The 20,034-nt window shown below is 45.6% G+C and overlaps 3 protein-coding genes across 6 annotated transcripts in view; 2 read left to right on the top strand and 1 right to left on the bottom strand.

Annotated features, from left to right (window-relative positions):
* The window catches only part of SIN3B (SIN3 transcription regulator family member B), a 14,941-nt gene extending 7,848 nt beyond the window's left edge, over nucleotides 1-7,093 (top strand). Inside the window, exons 12-19 of the mRNA XM_085313657.1 lie at nucleotides 122-305; nucleotides 533-1,127; nucleotides 1,639-1,808; nucleotides 2,366-2,539; nucleotides 2,823-2,915; nucleotides 3,236-3,330; nucleotides 3,780-3,984; nucleotides 4,365-7,093. Coding sequence (XP_085169783.1) covers nucleotides 122-305; nucleotides 533-1,127; nucleotides 1,639-1,808; nucleotides 2,366-2,539; nucleotides 2,823-2,915; nucleotides 3,236-3,330; nucleotides 3,780-3,984; nucleotides 4,365-4,595 — 1,747 coding nt within the window. The 3' untranslated portion in view covers nucleotides 4,596-7,093. The remainder of the gene's footprint in view (nucleotides 1-121; nucleotides 306-532; nucleotides 1,128-1,638; nucleotides 1,809-2,365; nucleotides 2,540-2,822; nucleotides 2,916-3,235; nucleotides 3,331-3,779; nucleotides 3,985-4,364) is intronic.
* Nucleotides 7,094-11,731: 4,638 nt separating this feature from the next.
* Nucleotides 11,732-13,983, top strand: F2RL3 (F2R like thrombin or trypsin receptor 3). The gene is made up of 2 exons (XM_085313634.1): nucleotides 11,732-11,969; nucleotides 12,704-13,983. Exons 1-2 carry the CDS (start codon nucleotides 11,834-11,836, stop codon nucleotides 13,777-13,779), a joined length of 1,212 nt encoding a protein of 403 aa, XP_085169760.1. The 5' UTR covers nucleotides 11,732-11,833; the 3' UTR covers nucleotides 13,780-13,983.
* CPAMD8 (C3 and PZP like alpha-2-macroglobulin domain containing 8) overlaps nucleotides 13,934-20,034 on the bottom strand; it is a 55,750-nt gene continuing 49,649 nt past the window's right edge. For 2 of the 4 annotated variants that reach the window (XM_085313629.1, XM_085313633.1), the window contains one exon: nucleotides 18,298-18,470. In XM_085313629.1, coding sequence (XP_085169755.1) covers nucleotides 18,298-18,470 — 173 coding nt within the window. Of the gene's footprint in view, nucleotides 17,997-18,297; nucleotides 18,471-20,034 lie in introns of those variants that run through there. The other 2 variants (XM_085313630.1, XM_085313632.1) reach the window with 2 other exon arrangements.

Genomic DNA, 20,034 nt, shown 5'->3' with positions numbered 1-20,034 from the left:
TTTTTTTTGCTTCCAGAAATACTGAAAGGTTTTGGTGCCTCTCAGTTGTCTACTTTAGAAATGTTTGTGTGTATTTCAGTGATTGTCTTTTCAAACTAAAATAGATTGTAAATTTTTGCAGATTGAAAGCAAAAGAGGAAGAATGGAGGGAAGCCCAGCAGGGTTTCAACAAAATTTGGCGGGAACAGTATGAGAAAGCCTACTTGAAATCTCTTGACCACCAAGCTGTCAACTTCAAACAAAATGACACCAAAGCTTTACGCTCCAAGAGCTTGCTGAATGAAATTGAGAGTGTCTATGATGAGGTGCGTATGCTAGCAAATAATCCGTCTTGTTTGTACTTTTTTGCAGTATTATCTAGAGTTTCACATCAAACCTGGGACCTTGTTGAAGTGGTAGCGTTCTGAAGAGTTCTCAGTCAAAAATGACACTGYCCCAAACACAGCCAGTAATATTGGCTTATTTCTTCTGGCAGGAATGGCTCTTGAGCATGGATTGGAAGGATCTTTACCTATTTTTCTCTTGATTACAGCATCAGGAACAGCATTCAGAGGGGAGAAGTTCATCCACAAATGAGCCTCATCTTATCTTTATCTATGAAGATAAGCAGATTTTGGAAGATGCAGCTTCTCTTATCAGCTACTATGTAAAACGACAGCCTACTATTCAAAAGGAGGATCAGGCAACYATTCGGCAGATAGTGCATCACTTCATACCTGAGCTGTTTTTCTCTCAGCCTCCCGAGCACAGTATTTCTGAAGAATCAACAGATGAGGACAGAGAAAACCATCAGGGGCAGAACCTGGATACTCCTGAGCTACGGAAGAAACATGTGCCTGGGCCTCCAAGCAGTCCTTTGGAGGCGAAAGCAACCTTCTGTGATGTTACAGCTGCTGAGCCTCACAACACTCTRGATGATGTTTACAGTCTGTTCTTTGTCAATAATAACTGGTATTTCTTCCTCCGCCTTCACCAGACTCTATGCTCCAGGCTCCTAAAGATTTATCGTCAAGCTCAGAAGCAGCTTCTAGAGTATCGGACTGAAAAAGAGAGAGAGAAACTTCTCTGTGAGGGAAGAAAAGAGAAGACCAATGATCCAGCCATGGAACTAAGACTGAAGCAACCAAGTAAGAATAGTCCGAGACATAGTCCATGCCATTAATGTTCTGGTTGTTCATGCAAGATCTTATGTGTCTGAGTAACTCAGAACAGCAGGCAAGTCTGTAAGGAATGCTGAGGCACAAACAACCACTTTATTTGAGAATCATGGGTACAGCTAGCTTAACAGATAGCTAGCATGTAATTTATCCCTTGAGGGATCTTATGCATAGTTTATTCAGGCCTTCTGCAAGCACACTTGTCAGATGTTCTGAAGTGTCTTGGTGTATTAATTTGTTATTTTGATTAAAAATGTAAATGACTCCAGGAGCAATTAGCCATTTAGACMCAAGAGAGTCATGGAAGGGCATGAGAAAAGCTGTTAAAAGCTGTCAGCACTCCCTAGGGAAATCTCTCTCTTTACGTGTAAACATGCTCTTGGTACTAAACATCATGATTCTTGAGCAGTGTTGTCCTTTCTATCTCCTGACTTGACTGTCTCCTGCATGTAGTGAGTGACTGCTCTTTTCTCCTACCTAGGTGAAGTGGAACTAGAGGAGTACTACCCTGCATTTTTGGATATGGTGAGGAGTCTGCTGGATGGGAATATAGATCCAACACAGTATGAGGACACTCTGAGGGAGATGTTCACTATCCATGCCTATATTGGCTTTACTATGGACAAACTGGTGCAGAATATTGTCCGCCAGGTAACTAGTTTGAGAGCTGTGCTGTATGACAGCACATCTTCCTTCTGTAGACAGATAACTTTCTTAGTATCCTGTAATGTAAGAACCTACAAAGCTCAGAACAAATTCATAGAAAAGTTATATTTGTAGTGGAAAGTGCCAAGCAGCAGTTCAGTTCAGCTTCAGGTGCAGTATAGAACCATTTCAGGGGACTGAATGTTCCTTGCCTGTTCCAGTCTTTTTAGAGTTCTGCCATTCCTAAAATTGATCTAAGGCAAAACAAAAAAAAAAAAAGGGGGGGGGGAGGGGAGGTGAGCTCAGTCCTTTCTATTTAGTATCTGGTTTTTTAAATTACAGTTCTGTCACAGTTAAGGCACATCTACTCTTTTCTCCGTATCTTTTACTGCAAAGTAATGAAAAGGAAATGAAAAGTATGGAGTCTGTGGAAGCAGAGTTAAGACTTTGGTACATTATCTGAGGTGTGATGTTGTGCTGGGCTGTTGCACTCCTTTCCTAACGTACTAGAGTTAACTCTTGGCTCAGACTTGCTGACTGAATCCCCCCTTTTTTAATGGAAGCTTCACCATCTAGTGAGCGATGACATCTGCTTGAAGGTTGTTGAGCTCTACTTGAACGAAAGGAAGCGAGGTGCTGCTGGAGGTAACTTATCCTCTAGATGTGTCCGGGCAGCTAAGGAGACCAGCTATCAGTGGAAGGCTGAACGTTGCATGGCAGATGAAAACTGTTTCAAGGTAAGAATTTGCTGCTAGGGAACTTCATAAAGTGACTGGGGCACTTTACCTGGGAGAAGTGGGTTTGGAAGCTCCAAGACCACAATGTTGAGTAGGAGTGCTATGTAGAAAAGGTCTCCAAAACAGCATAGGCAGTGTAGTGGCATACTGGCTAACCGGAAAGCCTTATTGCTTAATCCTATCCTTGCTCATCCCAGTTGTCCAAGTGACTGTTTGTGAATACTAYGCATTTGGATGGGGATCTGTGTGGCAAATATCTTTTGTGCCTGTCACGTTATTACAGGTAATGTTTCTTCAGCGGAAGGGACAGGTGATCATGACYATTGAGCTACTGGATACAGAAGAAACTCAGACAGAAGATCCTGTGGAGGTCCAGGTAACACCAGTGACTGTGGAGTCCGCTGTGCTGCGGACAAAGCAGATGTCTAGGAATCCTCTTCTACTTTCTTCTTCCAAAATGTGAGACTTTGTCAGGAGAATGAGTTTGCCTAGGAGGTGGGAAGACTGCGTAGGTGAGGCTCTAGCCGTTTATACAGATGGGTATACTAGCAAAACAGTTTTAATGTAAATCAACTTGGGGCTGAATGAGATACCAGCAGCTTCATAAAAAGCAGCTTGGAAATAAACTAGTTTTTTGCTGCAGTATTTCTTCTGACTACAGAGAAATTTCACTTGAAATTGGTCTCTCTCATGTAGCACCTGGCTAACTACATGGAGCAGTATGTTGGGGTAGAAGGAGCTCCAAGCAACCAGAATGATGGCTTCCTATTGAAACCGGTCTTTCTGCAAAGGTGAGCTCTCTAGCTTTCCTGAGTCATAGCTGCAGCAGCAGTACTATTACCTGCATATGTGGCAATGATTTTAGGTGATGTGCTGTAAAAACAGCTCCAGAKAATTTCACTTATTTTTGAGGTCTAGAGGGGCTGCTGGAGTCCAGGGCAGTGTACTAAATAGCTGAAGAAAAATTCTGTGACCACAACATTAAGGTTTGTTCATGGAGCTGTGTTTAGAATGGAGTGGGACTGTCTAGTTGTTCTTTCTGGGAGGAATTTGAGAGTTAATCTTCTCCCATTTCACTAAGTACTTGTTGGTGAAGAGCGTACGGAGGAAGATTTTGGRGAAACAGTTTGAAAACTAAACGTAGGAATATAAATTTAATATTTGTGCTATTATCCAGTCTTTTAAGCTAGCAGAGTTAACCAAATGTGACAAATGCTTTACAATCCTTGTTTTGTTCTAGAAACCTAAAAAAATTCCGCAAGTGGCAATGTAAGCAAGTGAGAGCTCTGCGGAGCGAAGTGAAGAGCTCCTGGAAGAGGCTGATTGGCGTGGAAAGTGCCTGCAACGTGGACTGCCGGTTCAAGCTCAACACCCACAAAATGATGTTCATCATGAACTCGGAGGATTACATGTACAGGCGGGGAGCTCTCTGCCGAGCCAAGCAGGTGCATCTCCTGTTACTCTCTCTGCAGCTCAGACAGTAGCGGAGGTTGAGGATTTGAGCCAAAAGACAGGTACCGATAATAAGTCTTGTGGCTGAACTCCAGCAAACTACATACAGAAGTTGCTGCKCCTTGTTTGATGAAACAGGGAGGAGAGCTGGTAAATGCTCTGTGCTTTAGTTTAGCTACATTCACTTTACCGTGCAAACTTTATGGGGGAGTGGCAAACATTAAGAAACACAGATTTTTAAAGGCAGGTACGTGGCTTCCTGTTTTACTGCTTGTGTTGTTTTAAAGCATGCACATTTCAGATACACAAAGGGGTGAAGATTTTGTTTTCTCCCTGAGAAACCTCTTGGTGATCTTTATTGTCTTGTTTTCAGGTACAGCCAATGGTGCTGCTAAAGCACCACCAGCAGTTTGAAGAATGGCACAATAGATGGCTAGAAGAGAACGTGACCATGGAAGCAGTTGATCTAGTTCAAGACTGGCTAATGGGAGATGAAGATGAGGAGATGGTGCCCTGTAAAACAACTTGTGAGACCGTGAATGTCCATGGAGTCCCAGTGAACAGATACAGAGTTCAGTACAGTCGCCGTCCAGCTTCACCATGAGCAGAAACTTGTTCCTGGGACCAAGACAAGTAGGAGCGTTGCTGGTGAAACACTTTTACTCTGAGAATAGTGGTGGGAATGCAATGTATGTATTAATGATATTTATCCAAACAGCATTTTACTTTGGAGTATGATGTATTTTCCATATGGCATAGATTTGTCTCCTTGCAGTGTAATCCTCCAGTCATCACGAAGAGACCTACAAGCTTTATGGGAAGAGGGCTCTTGGCATTGCCACACTTTTTAGTAGTTTCCTAGCGTTAGGCCACTGCTGACCAGCCAGCACAGGAAGGCTGAGTGAGGGGGTCAGGCCCTGGGTGAACTACCACTAGTGGCTTCATTGGAGAGATGGAGTTGGGCTGGTGCTTGAGCAGATGTTGGCAGCTGCTTCCACTTTGAAGGGTCTGATGTTCCCTGTCTTCTTGGGTTTTATGCCATTCTGGAGCCTGCAGAACTCTTCAGCGTAACCTCCTAGTGCCAGTGGGCTGAGAGCACCTGGCACAGATTGCCAGCCCCTCTAGGGGCTGCTTCATTATCTCTGTGTACTAATAAGGCTATGAATGCAGTATTTGTTACTGGTGCTCTGGTGAAAAAATGCCAAAACTGAGACAAGGTTGAGGGGCATACTGAACCCTCTGACTCACTCATCGACTAAGTGTTTTGGAGCGTGAACTAAGGGGAAGAAACTCTGAGCTGCAGTGCTAGCCAAGAGAGCAGCTTGCGGCACAAGGCAGTCCAGACCCGTCACCTGCCTGTCTGCAGATACTGCACCRGAACCCACATTTTTGCTTTGTGAACTTACAACTCGCTGCAGACTCTGCCTTCTCAGATCTGGAGCTGCTTGGAGTGTGTGCGTGGGGAGGAAGGAGGAATATCCATTGCGAGGTCTGGTCTTTTTGTTTGTGTTTTGCATGCTGATGGGCAGCCTCTGGAGACTGCATTCTCAGGCGCTTCACTTTCCTTGTGCATGCCCGGACTCCGTGGTTTTGCTGGGTTGTACCACTTAAATAACATCAGTAGATGGAGCTCTCGAAGCATAGTGTTTGCCCTGGATCTGAAGTTTGCCCCAGATATGCTGCTGTTTCTGCTAGGTCAGCACAGATGCTGTATTTTGCAGTGACGCATGGAAATCTGTAATGGGGAGGATTAGACCCAGCCACAACCATCATAGAGAAGCTTTTTCACTGAACCGTCTGTACTTCTAAGCTTTTTTTTAAAATGAAAGAAAAACAAAAAAGTACCCTGAACCGTGCAGAACCCTACGTCAATTGTGTGACTTAAATCTATTGAAAAGTCAAGAAAACTCCGTTGTGTCTGCTCTGAAACCCTACTGTGACTTTGCTCTTGCTTTTCAGGGGCCCAGGGCAAGCCAACTATCCATGGAGTGTGTAACAAACATAATGTCTTGAGGCAGGTCCAGCCTCCTTTCAGCTCTGCTTCCAAGTTTTCCTAGCTTTTGGGGGAATAAAAAACCCCCAATATCTTCTGTGGCTTTGATTTTTAGGTTATTACTTCTGCCAGACCTAAGTAGCAGCCTGTAGGATTTGTCCTGGGTTATTTCCACTGTACAGCATTTGATTTTGCAATTGTCTCACTTGACAGTAGAAAATTGGCCTTCGGGGTACATTTAATATAAAACTGTACCRACTCTTTGTCTTTTTTGCAAGATAATCCGTAGGAGGGAGACCAGTCTCCTGGCATTCGTGGCCCACTTGCACAACCACTGCCAGCGGAGGACTTTTCATTAAGAATTTGTGTTCTCGTTGTCTGGGGTCTCTGTTAAATTTTGKTTACTGAAATGGTCTGAAGGTTCTTCCCCTTGCTCTCGCAGCAGTAAATGATGTAAGACACCAACCACATAGCTACGTGAGAGCTGGCTGGAGGGGGGACAAGCCCAGTGCAAAACACAGTATCCCCTTTTGCTTCCAGACAGCTCAACAAAATACACCTCAGTCCTGTTCGCCTCTGCTGCCTTCCAGTGGAGATGACAACTGTGCCAAATTTTATGGTTTTATGATACAGACAAATGTTTATTAGTCAATAGGTTGCAGCTTGTGGCTTAAAATGCATTTGATTCCAAGTTTCCCAAGGTGTAGGAGGGTAATACACCTATGCACCATCCTGTTCTATCTCCCCATTTTTAAGTGTACTTCAGGTATTTTTAAGCATCCTTATTTTGTAAAACTTAATTTATAATCTGAACAGATTGAGTAAGACTTTCGCCCTTTACAGTGCTACTGTCTCARAAATGATAGTAGTAAATGATGCGAATGAAGTAAGCGGGCAGTGCAGGTTTGAGAGTGGCTTGCTAATGTCTGAGGGTTTAACCTTGACCGCTGTGTATCTGCTAGCACGACATTGATTAAAGAGTTTGTTCTTCCATTTTTTTGAAGGATCTTTGCTTTTGAGCTTGTAATTGCTTTGCCAGCTCTTTGAATGTAGTTTTTTTTATATTTATTTGCACATTCAAGTAAAATAAAATATTGATTTTAAAAGTCTGCCACTCTCAGAGTCCTTTGTTTTAAATCAATTTAGAATTTCTGGCAGCCCCTAGAATTGATTGTCTTGTACCTGAAACTGAMTTTTAAACAATACAAAAATGTGACTGAAGAGCTGGATGAACCTCCCTTTAAGGAGGTACAGGACAGGCTGCAGCGCTTATTCATTTAGGCATGTGCCAACTTGCTTGCAATGGACCAGCAAGCAGCAAATCTTCGAGCTTGCCCACACAGAGAAGTCGGTGAATAGTAAGCCRAAGTGAGCTAGTTCACAAGCTAACTTAAAAGGGAAATAACTTTCCTGCAAGTGGTGCACAATAAGAAATCCGATGCAAGAAATTTAGTGCCTATGGCTATGTATTAAYGTGTGTAGCCAGGATTTCTCTTAGAGCAAACACCTATAATTGAACGAGAGCATGGAAGTCCATGAGGTGGCATAGTTGTTCCACGTGGAGATGATACGTTTCAAAAGAAAACATTTTGTAGTGGCAGTAAAGCGTTTCTTGCTGCAGATAGATTGGTTATTTCTAGCAGCACCTTTGCTATGAGAAGTGTAGTGTGAAAATATGGTCCAGGCCTGGCCCCCAAGTACTCACGCTAAATACAGCAGACGTTCAAGAAAGAGACTGATTCCAGTTCCGAAATCTATAAGCACATCTGCTACAGGTTAAGACAATACAACTGCAACCATGAAAATAACCCTCCACCCGCATTTCCCTCAACCTCCCTGAATTCCTGGGTAATAACATGTTTAACTGTTCCCTGCGAGCTCTGCACAACAAACAAATGTGTAGTTTTTGCAAATTAAGCTGTAGTGATGTGACCCAGATCTGATAGGAGTTTCCTTTACATCATTCTCAACACTTCCGTTGCCATAACAAAAGGCAACTCTACTTTCTGTTCAGCGTATTAATTACTCACAGGGAAACAAAACATTGTTCTCTTAATAACAAGCCTCTGATGCATAAATTGCATGTAATAATTTGATAAAAATGATGGTAGTGGTGTCTCGGAGGACACAGCATGCTTTGCACAAAAGTCTCCTCTTGGAGATCTTGGACTTCTCTCAAAGAGAACATCCCCTGGGCTCCGACGGAGGCAATAGGCTCTGTAAAGGGACAGCCAGATCTGACATCACCCAAGAGCAGTTGGAGATCTCAGCAAGTGGACAGATTTGGCAATGATAAAGGACAGCTTAAAAATACCTTTCAAGTTTGCTGGATGGAATGAGAACTAATGGTTTTCTAAATTCAATTAAGAAATGCTGAAGGGAGTACCTATATTCAGTATTTCATATCTTAGGACTTTTTTTTTTAACATGTTCTCATCTCACAATGAGAAGGAGAAGGGCTATAAACTAATGAGACAATTTAGCATGTATGTGTGTGTGTAGTAGGCGTATATGTATGTATAGGTAGTATGTGTAATATGTGTGTATGTATGTGTAGTGTTAAGTATTTGTGTGTAAACTTGAGTGGAGATTTTCTTCATGCTTTAGCCATTCCTTCGGAGCAGAACTAAGTAGCTTTRCCATAATGAAACCAGAGATAGCTTCTGTCTTCCACTCATCAAAACTACACTTTTGAGTCTAGCRAGTCTAAAATATATCCATGCTAAAGGATGAACCCAAGATGACAGAATCGCCCTGGGCTCAGTGCTGAGAAGGGCTGAAGGTGTCTGTGTAACACAGAGCAGCTCCCACCCCACTGTCATCATCTTCCTGAGAAAGGGCCACAGAAGCTGTTACAGATCCAATACCCAGTGAATTATATGGCTTCACATGCGCTTTCTAGGCTCCAAAATGGAAATGCAGGCAGAAGAGTAATTCTGAAAGCAATTGTTTCCCATGAAGTGTTAATGCCAGCGTAAGGCTTACAAATGGTGAGGAGATGACCACAAAAGGGTTGGTGAAAAGTGCGGGGTGGGATCCCAGTGGGACAGACCTGTGAGACAAGCAGAAGGGGGCAGAGGCAGAGCAATTCCCTGGCTCTTCAGGGTGACAGTAAGAGACGTGACCAAGTGAGAGGAGGCACAGTTGGTGTGATGGTGAAGCCAGGAAGAGAGTGGCCAAGGCATGAAATAATCCTGTATGTGCCAGAGCCTGCAATTCCTCTCTTGGAAGGCAAAGGCAAATCTGGGATGTGTGGAGGGGGTCCTGCTTAAAAGGACCGTCATTTCTATTTATAGCAATGGTCAGTGGAAGCTTCCCGTGCCTTGTGGTTCTGCGAAAGCTCAGGCGGTGGCACGCTCAGGGGCTGCGAAAGGCAGGGCCAGCCTTGCGTTCATGGAAAAAGTGAGGTTGTGCTGACACTGGTGGAAATGCTCCATGCTGCTGGCTGTAAGGCAAAGCCTCTGCCACCATGGCTGGCTGCCTCTCCTGTCTGCATCACGAATGCAAGCTCAGCCTGGGGCAGGTATTAGCTGCACTGAGATTTCTCTCTTAACATCTCCTAACTTGCAGCTGAAGAACTCCTTGGAGCCCCTGGAACCGAGCAGGAATAGCGAGCTCTAAGATGAAGAGGCTATTTGCCTTCCAAATGTTGATCCTCCAAGCATTAAAGAAGTACGTTTGGGGCAGGCCTGGTGGTGTTTACATCCTCCTTCCCTAACCCATTTTCCAGCCTTACATCTTTTGGGTTCAGAACCACAGAATAATAAAAAAAAATAATAATATAATAAAAAAAAGTTCCTTCTCTCAGGAGGTGATCTATTGCACAATAAATAGCTTTAAAACCAAATTGTAACCCCACAGGACAGGGATCACACAACTAAAAGAGATGTTAACAAGCCGTGACAAACCTCTGGCATTAGAATTTTCAAGCAAGCTGTTCTGTATCATCTAAAGCAGTCACTAAAGATCACACAGCATTTGAAAAATGAAGGCTACAGCAATGAGTAACCTCTCTCTGCTCCACTCCAGAGACCTGGCCATAGGAAGCAGGGCTGTGATTTGCACACTATCTGAACCTGATTATGTCTAATTTTTTGCATACAGAGCATGGAAAGGATCTTGGTTGAGGCATGGAAAATATGCGGCCACATGAGTCATTCTGTAATGGTTCATAAATCCTAAGAGAATCACAAAAAGCAAAACATCTAACATTGCATCTTCCCTGTCCCTGCCAGTAGAACTCCACCTCTCAACATGCTCGGCGCAAGGATGTGGGAATACGGCAAAAGCAAAGGAAATAGGATCATTTTCTCCTTGGAATAGAGGAATCTCATCAAACAGCAGCCAGGCTCAGATTTGCAACCTTCACAGAAGAGGCCATTCATAAGCCGAGCAGAAAGAAACGAACTATTGCTCAGGTTGCCAAACCAAATTTACAGTTCCTACTGCCCGGACTCCAGCTTCTGTGTTTACTCCCTTGCAGAGCCAGGCAGGAGACTGGAGAGCAAAAGCCTAAAACCCAGCAACCTCTCAAGCTGTGACCTCCCGTCCCACTGGCCTGCGCCCCTGATTGCGGGACGTGGTCATGCCGGGGCATTTACAGAGGCGCCGCAAGAGGATTTGGACCTTCCTCAGCAACGCACGGARGGCGTTGGCAGAGCACGGAGGGGATCCACATTCAAAGAGCTAAAGACAAGGMGTTCAAGTAGCAAAGGATCCTAAAGGTTCAGGTACCATCTGTCAGCCCAAAGGGTCCCTCTTACAACCGTACAGGGGTCATCTCCATACAGCCAACAGCAGCCTGCTGTTGCTCCAAGGTGTTAGCTAGCAAGAAGGAGTCCCTGCCCTCCTGGGGGGTTACTGGGGAGTTTGCACATCTCTGGACAAGCACCGCTCTCCTCAGGACAAGAGTGGCTGAAATTCGCCATTATCTGCCCAGCAGCAGAGACATCCTSGGGGCCCTTCCCTGCTGCCCGGAGCTGCTGTCCCTGTTCCTGGTAGCTTATCAGCGGAAGCACTGTGCCTCCGCTGAACCCTGGGACCGTGCCGCTCTCCGTTCACTTACTACAGCTCTCCAGGCTGGTGCTGATTCACTGCAGCGCAAATAGCTCAGACCCAGGGCTTTCAACGAACCTCTGCAGTGAGGTCAAGAAGGAAGATGCAGGAGCTCTGTCTCCTGTCTAAGTGGGGAGCAGGAGGAGAAACAGAGGCTCCTCTAAGAGATCGCTGAAAGGCCCAGCCAGACCTGGGGAAAACTAAGAACCATTAACGGCCAAGCGTGAGGCGGCAGGAGCCCTGCGTAACCCTAATCCCAGGGAGCCGGGGAGGTCTGTCTGGACCTGAAGCTCTCCTGCACTTGGTTGATGTTTCTCTGAGGGGTTGATGCCTTGCTACATTGCCTGGAAACTTTTTGAAACAGAGTGGTAGGGAAAGACCTGGATCTCACATTTGGTCATCTGGATCTCTCTTGGGTGGGGAGATGCTTGGTGCAGGAGATTAGAGGCGTTGAGGGACGGTGGATTCAGTTTATCATCTAAACCAAATTCAAGCTGCATCAAATCTGGCTACCTTTAGTGTTTCCAGGAATATTCTGGAGGCAGAAGGAGACCCAAATGAGTCACTTAAACCAAGCAGTCTCGCTGACAGCCTGTGGATCTGAACTCATGCCCCCCCCGCCTYGGCCAACACAGGAGCTAAGTGACAAGAGCTTAGACAAGGCGAACGCCGGGAATGTCGTGACAGCCCTCGTATGCCTCATCCTGCTCYGGCCAGGATAAGCCCGGTGCTTCCGTGAGTTAAGGACTGTCAGAAGGAAATGCGTGAGCAGGGTCAGCGGCACCGCCACCCCCATGCAGCTCGGAGCCCGGCAGTGCCTGGCTGGTTCCTGCTCCAGCATGGAGAGCCTCAGCGATGGACGGCTGTCACGCAGGCTTGTGCTGTGCTGTGCCCTTTGGGGACTCTGCTTGGCCTCTCCAGACTATGATGGTGAGTGCATACATTCGGGTGAAAAATTCCTTCTTCTTAAAGCACTAGATACTTGGTATGTTCATAAGGACCCTGAGAACTCATTTTTGTGAAGCTGTCATATGGATGCACGCTCTAATTGAGATGGKTGCAGACACTAGTTGAAGCAGGAGGTGATAGAAGATGCTTGTGGAAGAGAAGAGAAAGAAACTGGGGTGGAACATATTAGAGGAGAAGTAAACCAGGGAGCGCTTGAAGCCAAAGCCTTCAGCTCAAAATTGGGCTCCTGCGGCCACAGCTTTCCCCTGGGGAGGCTCCAGGTTTTATGATTCTTCTCAAAGAACCTGCCCAGAGCAGGTGCTCCTTTAGGCTTGCTGATAACTATGACACAAAAATCATTTGTGAGTTGAGGGAAACCACACAGCGGAGGAACTGTGCAAGTTTACGCGGGCTTGCAGCAGATACCAACCAGAGCAGGACAGGTCTGAGAAGGAAAGTAGCGTCTGCRCCTCTCAGAACAGATCATCTGCTCGGGGCAGGCCGGTTACTGACAGTTACTCCTGTGCACTTGGTTCCGTCTGTCATTTTTTCTGCCCATTGTATAGTTTGCAAAATGCTCTCAGTGCTAGGGACCCCAACGTAAAACGCAAAACCTGAGAGCCTGGGGTAGGTGGTGCATATCCAGCCTGCTCTGCAAYGTGCCAGTACGCGGGCAACCGCACAAACAGCAGGTAACAGACTGTTTGCCCTGACAGATTACTCCCAAAACAGCACCAGCGAGCAGGTAACCGTGTCAGAGAACGCTCCGTGTCCTCGTGCCATTCCCGGGGAAAAGGTGACAGTAGACAACACCACGTACCTGGTGATCCGCGAGGCCTCGCGCTCCCAGCTGAGGAGCGTGGTCACGGTGCGGCTCATCCCCTGCCTCTACACCCTCGTCTTCCTCGTGGGGCTGCCTTCCAACGGGCTGGCCCTCTGGGTGCTGGCCACCAGGGCCGAGAAGCTGACCTCCACGGTCTTTCTGATGAACCTGGCCGCGGCGGACCTGCTCCTCRTCCTGGTGCTGCCCTTCAAGATTTCCTACTATTTCCTGGGGAACAACTGGCCCTTTGGGGAAGGCCTGTGCCGCCTCACCACAGCTTTCTTCTACGGGAACATGTACTGCTCGGTGCTGCTGCTCACGTGTATCAGCGTCGACCGGTACCTGGCCGTGGTGCACCCCTTCTCCTCGCGCTCCTTCCGCACCCCTGCCTTCGCCGCCTGCGTCTGCGCTGCCGTCTGGCTCTGCGCCGCCACCCTCACCCTGCCCCTAACGCTGCAGCGGCAGTCGTACCCCCTGTACGAAGCGGACATCACCCTGTGCCACGACGTTCTGCCCCGGCACGAGGACGACCGGTATTACTTCTACTACTTCGTCTGCCTGATCGCCTGCGCTTTCCTCGCTCCGCTGGCGGTGACGCTCTTCAGCTACTGCTCGGTGCTGCGAGCCCTCCTGGAAAGCGGGAAGCGGTACTCCTACTCCGTGAAGCTCACTGCTCTCGTGCTGGTCACGCTCGTGGCCTTCTACGCGCCCAGCAATATTCTCCTCCTTGTTCACTACTCCAGCTATTGCTCCAAGCTGTATGGTGACCCCTATATCAGCTACATGGTGAGCCTGGCCGTGAGCACCTTCAACAGCTGCGCCGACCCCTTCGTTTACTACTACGTTTCTGAAGACTTCCGAGAGAAGGTGAGGAGAAGATTCTTCAATCGCAGCAAACAAACCACCACATCTTTAAAAACATCCAAAGAAACGCTCCCTCAAAAAAGTTCCAAAGATTCACTGGTGTGAGGCCTCCGTCCCAGCTCCTCACTCCCGAGGCCCTCCCAAAACACGCTGGGGGAAGACAAAGACAACGCTAAGACGCATCACTTCTGTCCTCAGCATAAAAATATGGTCTAACCAGTTCAGAGCCTGCAATGGGAATGAAGAGAAGCAGACAGAATTGTTTTAAAATCCGTTTTTAATAAAATATTTATCAAAATCTAAAACAAACCCTTTTCTGGACTCAGACTTGCTAAGATTTGTGTGAATAAACCAAAAATTGTCACAGAGCTGTTTGTGTGTACATGTATGCAGGGGGTGAAATGCTGGTGAAAACTAGAGTCTACCTCCTAAGGGTGCAGTGCTGGAAATGCAGGGGATGTGCCAGCTACCGACTGCAGGAGACCTGGTGGAGCCAAGCTGCAAGCCAGGGCTCTTGTCACTCAGTCAGAAATAGCAAGTATTAAAAACAAACAAACAAACTCCACTGCACTGAGGTTTTCTAAACAGATGATCACAAGAATTAAATCCAGGTTACTGTGCATTAAATAGCATCAGCAAAGCAAGTGCTGGTTTTTTAATGATGTTCTTTAAGCACGTTGAACATTTTTCTGATACTTGTTTTCTACTGAGGATGATTAAGAAGGAGGGAGAGGGACAAGACCAAAACATGTGGACAAGAATGGACAAGGGAACTATTACTTTAAAATAAATATCACGGTAACTATTACTCTGCATAATGTACAGTTACAAATATAAATATTAATTTCATCAAAAGGATTGCAAACAAATCACCGGTAACTAGCACTGCTGCAGCTAGTCAGTAATGTAACTTGATGGAAGTAGGAATCTGTGTCTTAAAAAACTCACTGGCACTTTTCTCCCTTTGCAATAAGGGACAATCAGAGAAAGGAAAGGAGAAGCATCTTTCTGGCAGAGGAAGGCAGGTGTGTCCAAGCCAGAAACAAGTCCAAGCCCAAAGGAGCAGCAGCTTGGCCATTCGTGCTGGCTCTCCACCACCAAATTGATTTCCTCCTTGGTGGGGGGAAAAAAAAATATTAATCTCTTCTCTCCAAATTATGATGGGCTAATCTTCACAAAGTTAGAGCCTGAGTTTTCAGTGCTGGGATGTCCTTGTGCTCTCAGAGACTGGTGTGCGACTTGATAAGCTTCAGTCGCAACTGCGCCAAAGCCTATGAATAACATCAAATCTGATAAGAGTGCTGTATGCAGCAGTTCTCATGATCCTAAAGAGTATCTGTAGTACATCCAGGACTTTAAAGAATGGAGGAAAAATGAGTATTGATTTCTTTTTCCTAGATAAAAGAGTCGATGATGATGGCAAGAAACAGTGAAAACAAATCAGGGGCAAGGCAAAGGGGTGCAGAGTGGGACCATCAGCTGGGGTGGACAGGTTCTGGAGGACAGAGACTTTTCTAAGGTATTCTCCATGTGCCAAAAGCCTCTCTGCTCCATTACTCCTGAGATGGAGGAGAAAAGGCAGCAACAACTCCATAGTGTAGTTTTCTTTATTCAACTCTTTAAATAAGACGGCTGCTTTTTAACTGCAGAAAGTATTTGGTTTGGCATGGGGGGAGGCAGAGGCTGCCAACAGGTACCTAGGAACAGGACAAGACTTATCCTTTAGCAGAAGAGCGAATAGGCCCTGAAAGTGCCACAGCCATGAAGAAGCACCCAAGGTGACGCAAGGCTCCGGCACACAGGAACTCTAGCACCTTACCTCATGCAGTGTCCTGCTCTAACTGCCTTCATTTAAGGATGCTAAGCCTGTTTTGTCTCAGTCTTCTGGAAAACCTGAGTCTCTCTGCTAGTTCCTCTAGTGATAAAACAGAGGCAAGACTCCCCTGCCCCAAACAGGTTAGCACATGGACACACAGTGACCTTGCAGAACAAGGCCATGATCGATGGGCTGGTGCCACCAGAAGAAATTATTCAGCTCGAAGCAAACGAGAAGACATTTGCATCTTGAACTAGTACATTGCATGTAACAGATCTCGAGAGAAATGAAGTAGAGATTAGTATTTGGCTGAAGCTCCCTACCTTCATCTCCTTGTCCCCAGTAGTGATGCTGTTTGACTCCCCAAGGATCTGAGAGGACCAAGCAATATAAAATGATATTCAAATATCTATCTAAAAACATTCAGTGGATGTGACAAAGAAACTAAAGCCAGAAAGGGACCAAGGACAGGAGGCTGGAGAATCCAGAGCATAGATCCCACCTTCTCTGGGAAGCTAGTCACACAGAAATCATCAGGGTGACTAAATGGCTCATTCTCCCAGCATCAAACTGAGGTTTGAACCAGCAAACAGCAGGGTTTGTACTGTGCAGCTTTGATATTTAGGGGAAAAGACAGAAAAAACCCACACTCTTGTTGCAGCTCACACTAGGTCTGTTATTTACCCCGAGGATAAATATTGACTCAGTCCAGTGTGTGTACACAATAGCCAGCATCTGCCAGGCCAGTTGCTTACACGGAGATGAAATTTAGTTTTAAGGCATTTATTTACCTGCTAGACAGGAATGCAGCCGCCAGTGCTTCTGCTGTGCTGTGGGACACAGCGAGGATGCAGTCTGCTCATGCACGCTGAACAGACGTGGCAAAAGCCTCTGCTGAGAAGCAATGGGTACATATGGGCAGCAGCCACGTCAAAATGCTGCAAGGAGAGCTCAGAGCAGCCGTGAAAGAAGGCTTGGAAACTTGCCAAAAAAGCAGTTCTGAAATTTCTGGGAACTTCAAGACCCAGACTTTCATCATGTCAGCTACATTCTGCAAATATCTGGCCCAGACAAAAAAAAAAAAAAAAAAAAAAAAGACTGGAAACTACATATGCCCAGCTTCTGGGATACCTCCTGTTTTGTCCCCATGTAGACATTTTTCTGGAATAAAATTGCTTTTATTCTGGAATGGAATGTCTATGCTGGGATATAATTTTGTCAGGGTTCCTGTATAAACAAGCCCTAAAAATGAATGGAGTTGGGCTTTTTCCTGTTTCCGTTCACCAATAAACACTCTCAAAAAGAAGTTTCCACCCCACTCTGGGTCCTGCTAACAATGGAAGCAGAAAGATAAAATATTAACACTATTTTGCAACAGGCAATTGCATGTAACTCATCCAAAGAGGAGGACGCTGCTCCAGGCAAGAAGGGAAACCAAAAAATATTGGCTCCCAAAATTTTGGAGGCACAAAGCTTTAGTTTCTTGTTTCACCACATCGCTTGGGGCAGGTCAGTCTAAGGGAGTCCAGCTGCTATGACTCCAGGGCAGTTTGCACTGGCCAGCAGACCCAGAGCCATACGGACTGCGCGCCGTTAACCATATCCAAAACAACCATTGTATGGAGGCCCTGGYGGAAGCTGAATAGAAGTGATTGGTAAGATCAGGCAAACATTTAAAAGGACCCTACCTTGAGTCAGTTTTATTTTCAGGTCAGGGTTACAAGGAGGAAAGGGGGCTGCATTGCTGAGAAGGCTGCACGCAGCACTTGTCAGCACTTAGTGCAACATGAAGGGGGCTCACCTACCTGACCTCGTCACTGGTATGGCTCACGAGCTCCCTGGCCGAAGCTCACAGCCACGTTGTGGACCGCGGAGCTTTCCAGCCCTGTCAGTCTGACAGCAGATTTCAGCTCTCTTGTGAAATGGACCTCCAAACAACTCCGATGAACATGGAGGCATTAGGAAAGTTTCTCTCTCGTGAGACAGTACTGTGGGTGCGGTGGACTTGTGGGCTGGGGAAGACGATTAGCCTCTTGCTATGTTATATTTAGCAAAACACTGATTTTTATTATAATTTGAGAGAAAACTCCTTAGCCATCTTTCCTCAAACAGCAGTTCAGCTAAGCACAGGGCCTGGACTTAGCTTCTAAATGGAGCTAGGAAACGGCATTTGTGGAATCTTGGTAAAARAGAAAACACTTTGAAGTGGCCTACAGGTTTGAATTCCAGCCCCTGTTCTCACCTAGAGGGGGACAGCATATTAGTTTCCGATCCTTGGAATTATTCCTAAGACGATGCACAAAAGGCAGGAAAACTGACAGAGAAATAATGCTGAGTGTCTCCCTTAGAGCTCCAGATCCCCCCCACGGGGCAGCAAAGCCTACAGTTCTGAGGGCATCAGGAAGTAGTCATCATTTGGTTTCCATTCTGCAGCAGGTCATCTGTAGGAACAAACTCATTCAGGAGTTCATTCTGAGCCTCTTCTTTTTATTTAAATTATGTATTTCTGTTGAAAAGAGAACATAATGAAGAAAAGTCACTTTTATATTACATGTCTTTGTGAAGCATCACTGGGCATGGGCAGAGAAAAGCTTAAAGGGTCACTTTTTTATTGTGCTAGGGATAGGGACACCCAGGCCATTAAGACCTATGCACTGTCCCAACAAAATCTTGTTTCCTGCCAAGAAGGCTAGCAAATCCATTGCCAGAATATCCCTTCTGAGGATCTGAATACATTTAATCCAACATGTGAGTTAGAACACTATATTTTATCTCTCAAACCAGATTTAGATTCCCTGCTCTCTGGCTCACCATTCTACTGTGGTCACTACTTCCTGAATCTTGTCCGCTTCTTTTAACGTGCTTGCTGTWGTCAGTTCTGCCACAATCTCAAAAATGTCAGCTTCAGAGGCGTAAGGGTCTGGGTCATACTCATAGGAGTAATATGACAGATCTGACTGTAGTGGAGGGCCTTCCTCTGCTGGAAAGGAAACCAMAGAGACTCAGGTTGTGTTTTAGCCAAAGAAACTACACTTCAGCAGCACATATTGCATCACTGAGAGAAGGGGAATGACACAAGAGGGAAGGAGTGTTAATCAGGGAGGCAAATGTACTTGGGCCAAATGAGTACACCACAGCGGTAAAGCAGGCAACGTATGTCAGCAAACCCATCCTTGCATGCTTAGATTCAGATGCAAGCAAAAAAGCTCTTGTAAATCAGAATCTTCAGTTTCCCTTTGAGATCTGAGCACTGGAAAAAGTAAAAGGAATTGTAGAAAAGAGTCATGTAACTTGAGAAGTCTCAGCAGAGACTTTAAAGTATATAATTTTAGGCAGTAGTTGAGGTGCGTAAGTTCGCAATCAATTCACCCTGAGATCTGTATATAGCTAAATAAAGGCAAGGGGTGTCTTTGGGAACACCAGACAAACTGCACTCTGAAAATACACCATTCTTCTTCGACTACTAGGTCTTAAGCTGAATACCTCAGTTAAGGAGAGACCAAATCATCTAAAGAGGTGCAATGTGGGAATCAAGGACCATTTCATTAACGAAGCCTTCTTCTGATTCTCCATGTGATTTTAGATAAACCCACTTCCCTTCTTTTTGTTGTCATTGTTGCTATGTCTATGCAGAGAGCAGATGCAGCCTTAATGAAATATTTTGAGACTACGTGCAAAGAAACTGGAATTTTAACCTTAGTTTTAAAAAAATCAGTTACAAAGCTAGAGGGCAGAGTGTGCTAGAGCAATTTATTGGTGCATGTCATAGAAATCGGTGTATGGAGAAAGATTTCTTTTCAGCCCAATCAGAATGCAAATTTCAGCCTCATCAACCAGACACCTACATCAAAAATCTTGTCTTCTCCCTCAACCCTAACTAGTAGTAGCTATGTCTTCTTCAGCAGTCACATACTGCTAAGGAACTTCCATCATTTAAGAAAGGAACAAACACATCACAKTTAAAAATAGATATTTACCCTCATTGCTCTCGCTCCACTCTGCAGTAAAACATTGGCAAGTCACTCACACAGTGCATTTTCTGCTTTAAAAAAACATCGCAACTCTCTATTGCGGGTGATTCCTCACTGTCCAGAGGGTAAGACTACAAGATAGAACTTCTAAGAATTGTAATAGCTCCCTGTTTTCTAAGCTGTTCCTCGAGTCAGCTGCCCAACATCCCTATTTGCTTTCTAAAGCTACTGCTCTAATCCAAAGTGATGACTTAAATATAGCTGCTACAGGGAGGAAGAGTCTCACCATAAAAATTTGCTCTATTTAATGAGAACACTCTTCAAAGCCTCTGAAAATGTTTGTTCTCTAGGAATAAAGTTTCTGAAGGCTCTTCCCTGCTGCCTCCCACATCCTTCCAGCAACAGGCTCAGTCCTATGCAAGAGAACACTTGCCTGAAAGGAGAGTCAGTCTCAGTGTTCACTTCTCCTTGGCCTTCTCCACATGAGAACCTGCCAGATCATGAGGTCGTTCTATGAATGGATGATTGCTGTCCACCAGGGATGGAATTAACATCACAGACCTCACTTTTCCT

Source organism: Rhea americana, unplaced genomic scaffold (genome assembly GCF_003343005.1).
Source record: "Rhea americana isolate MKP2758 unplaced genomic scaffold, rheAme1 scaffold_390, whole genome shotgun sequence".
Taxonomy (NCBI): Eukaryota; Metazoa; Chordata; class Aves; order Rheiformes; family Rheidae; genus Rhea; species Rhea americana.
Note: the sequence above shows the minus strand (reverse complement) of the source record. Positions and strands in the feature narration are given on the sequence as shown.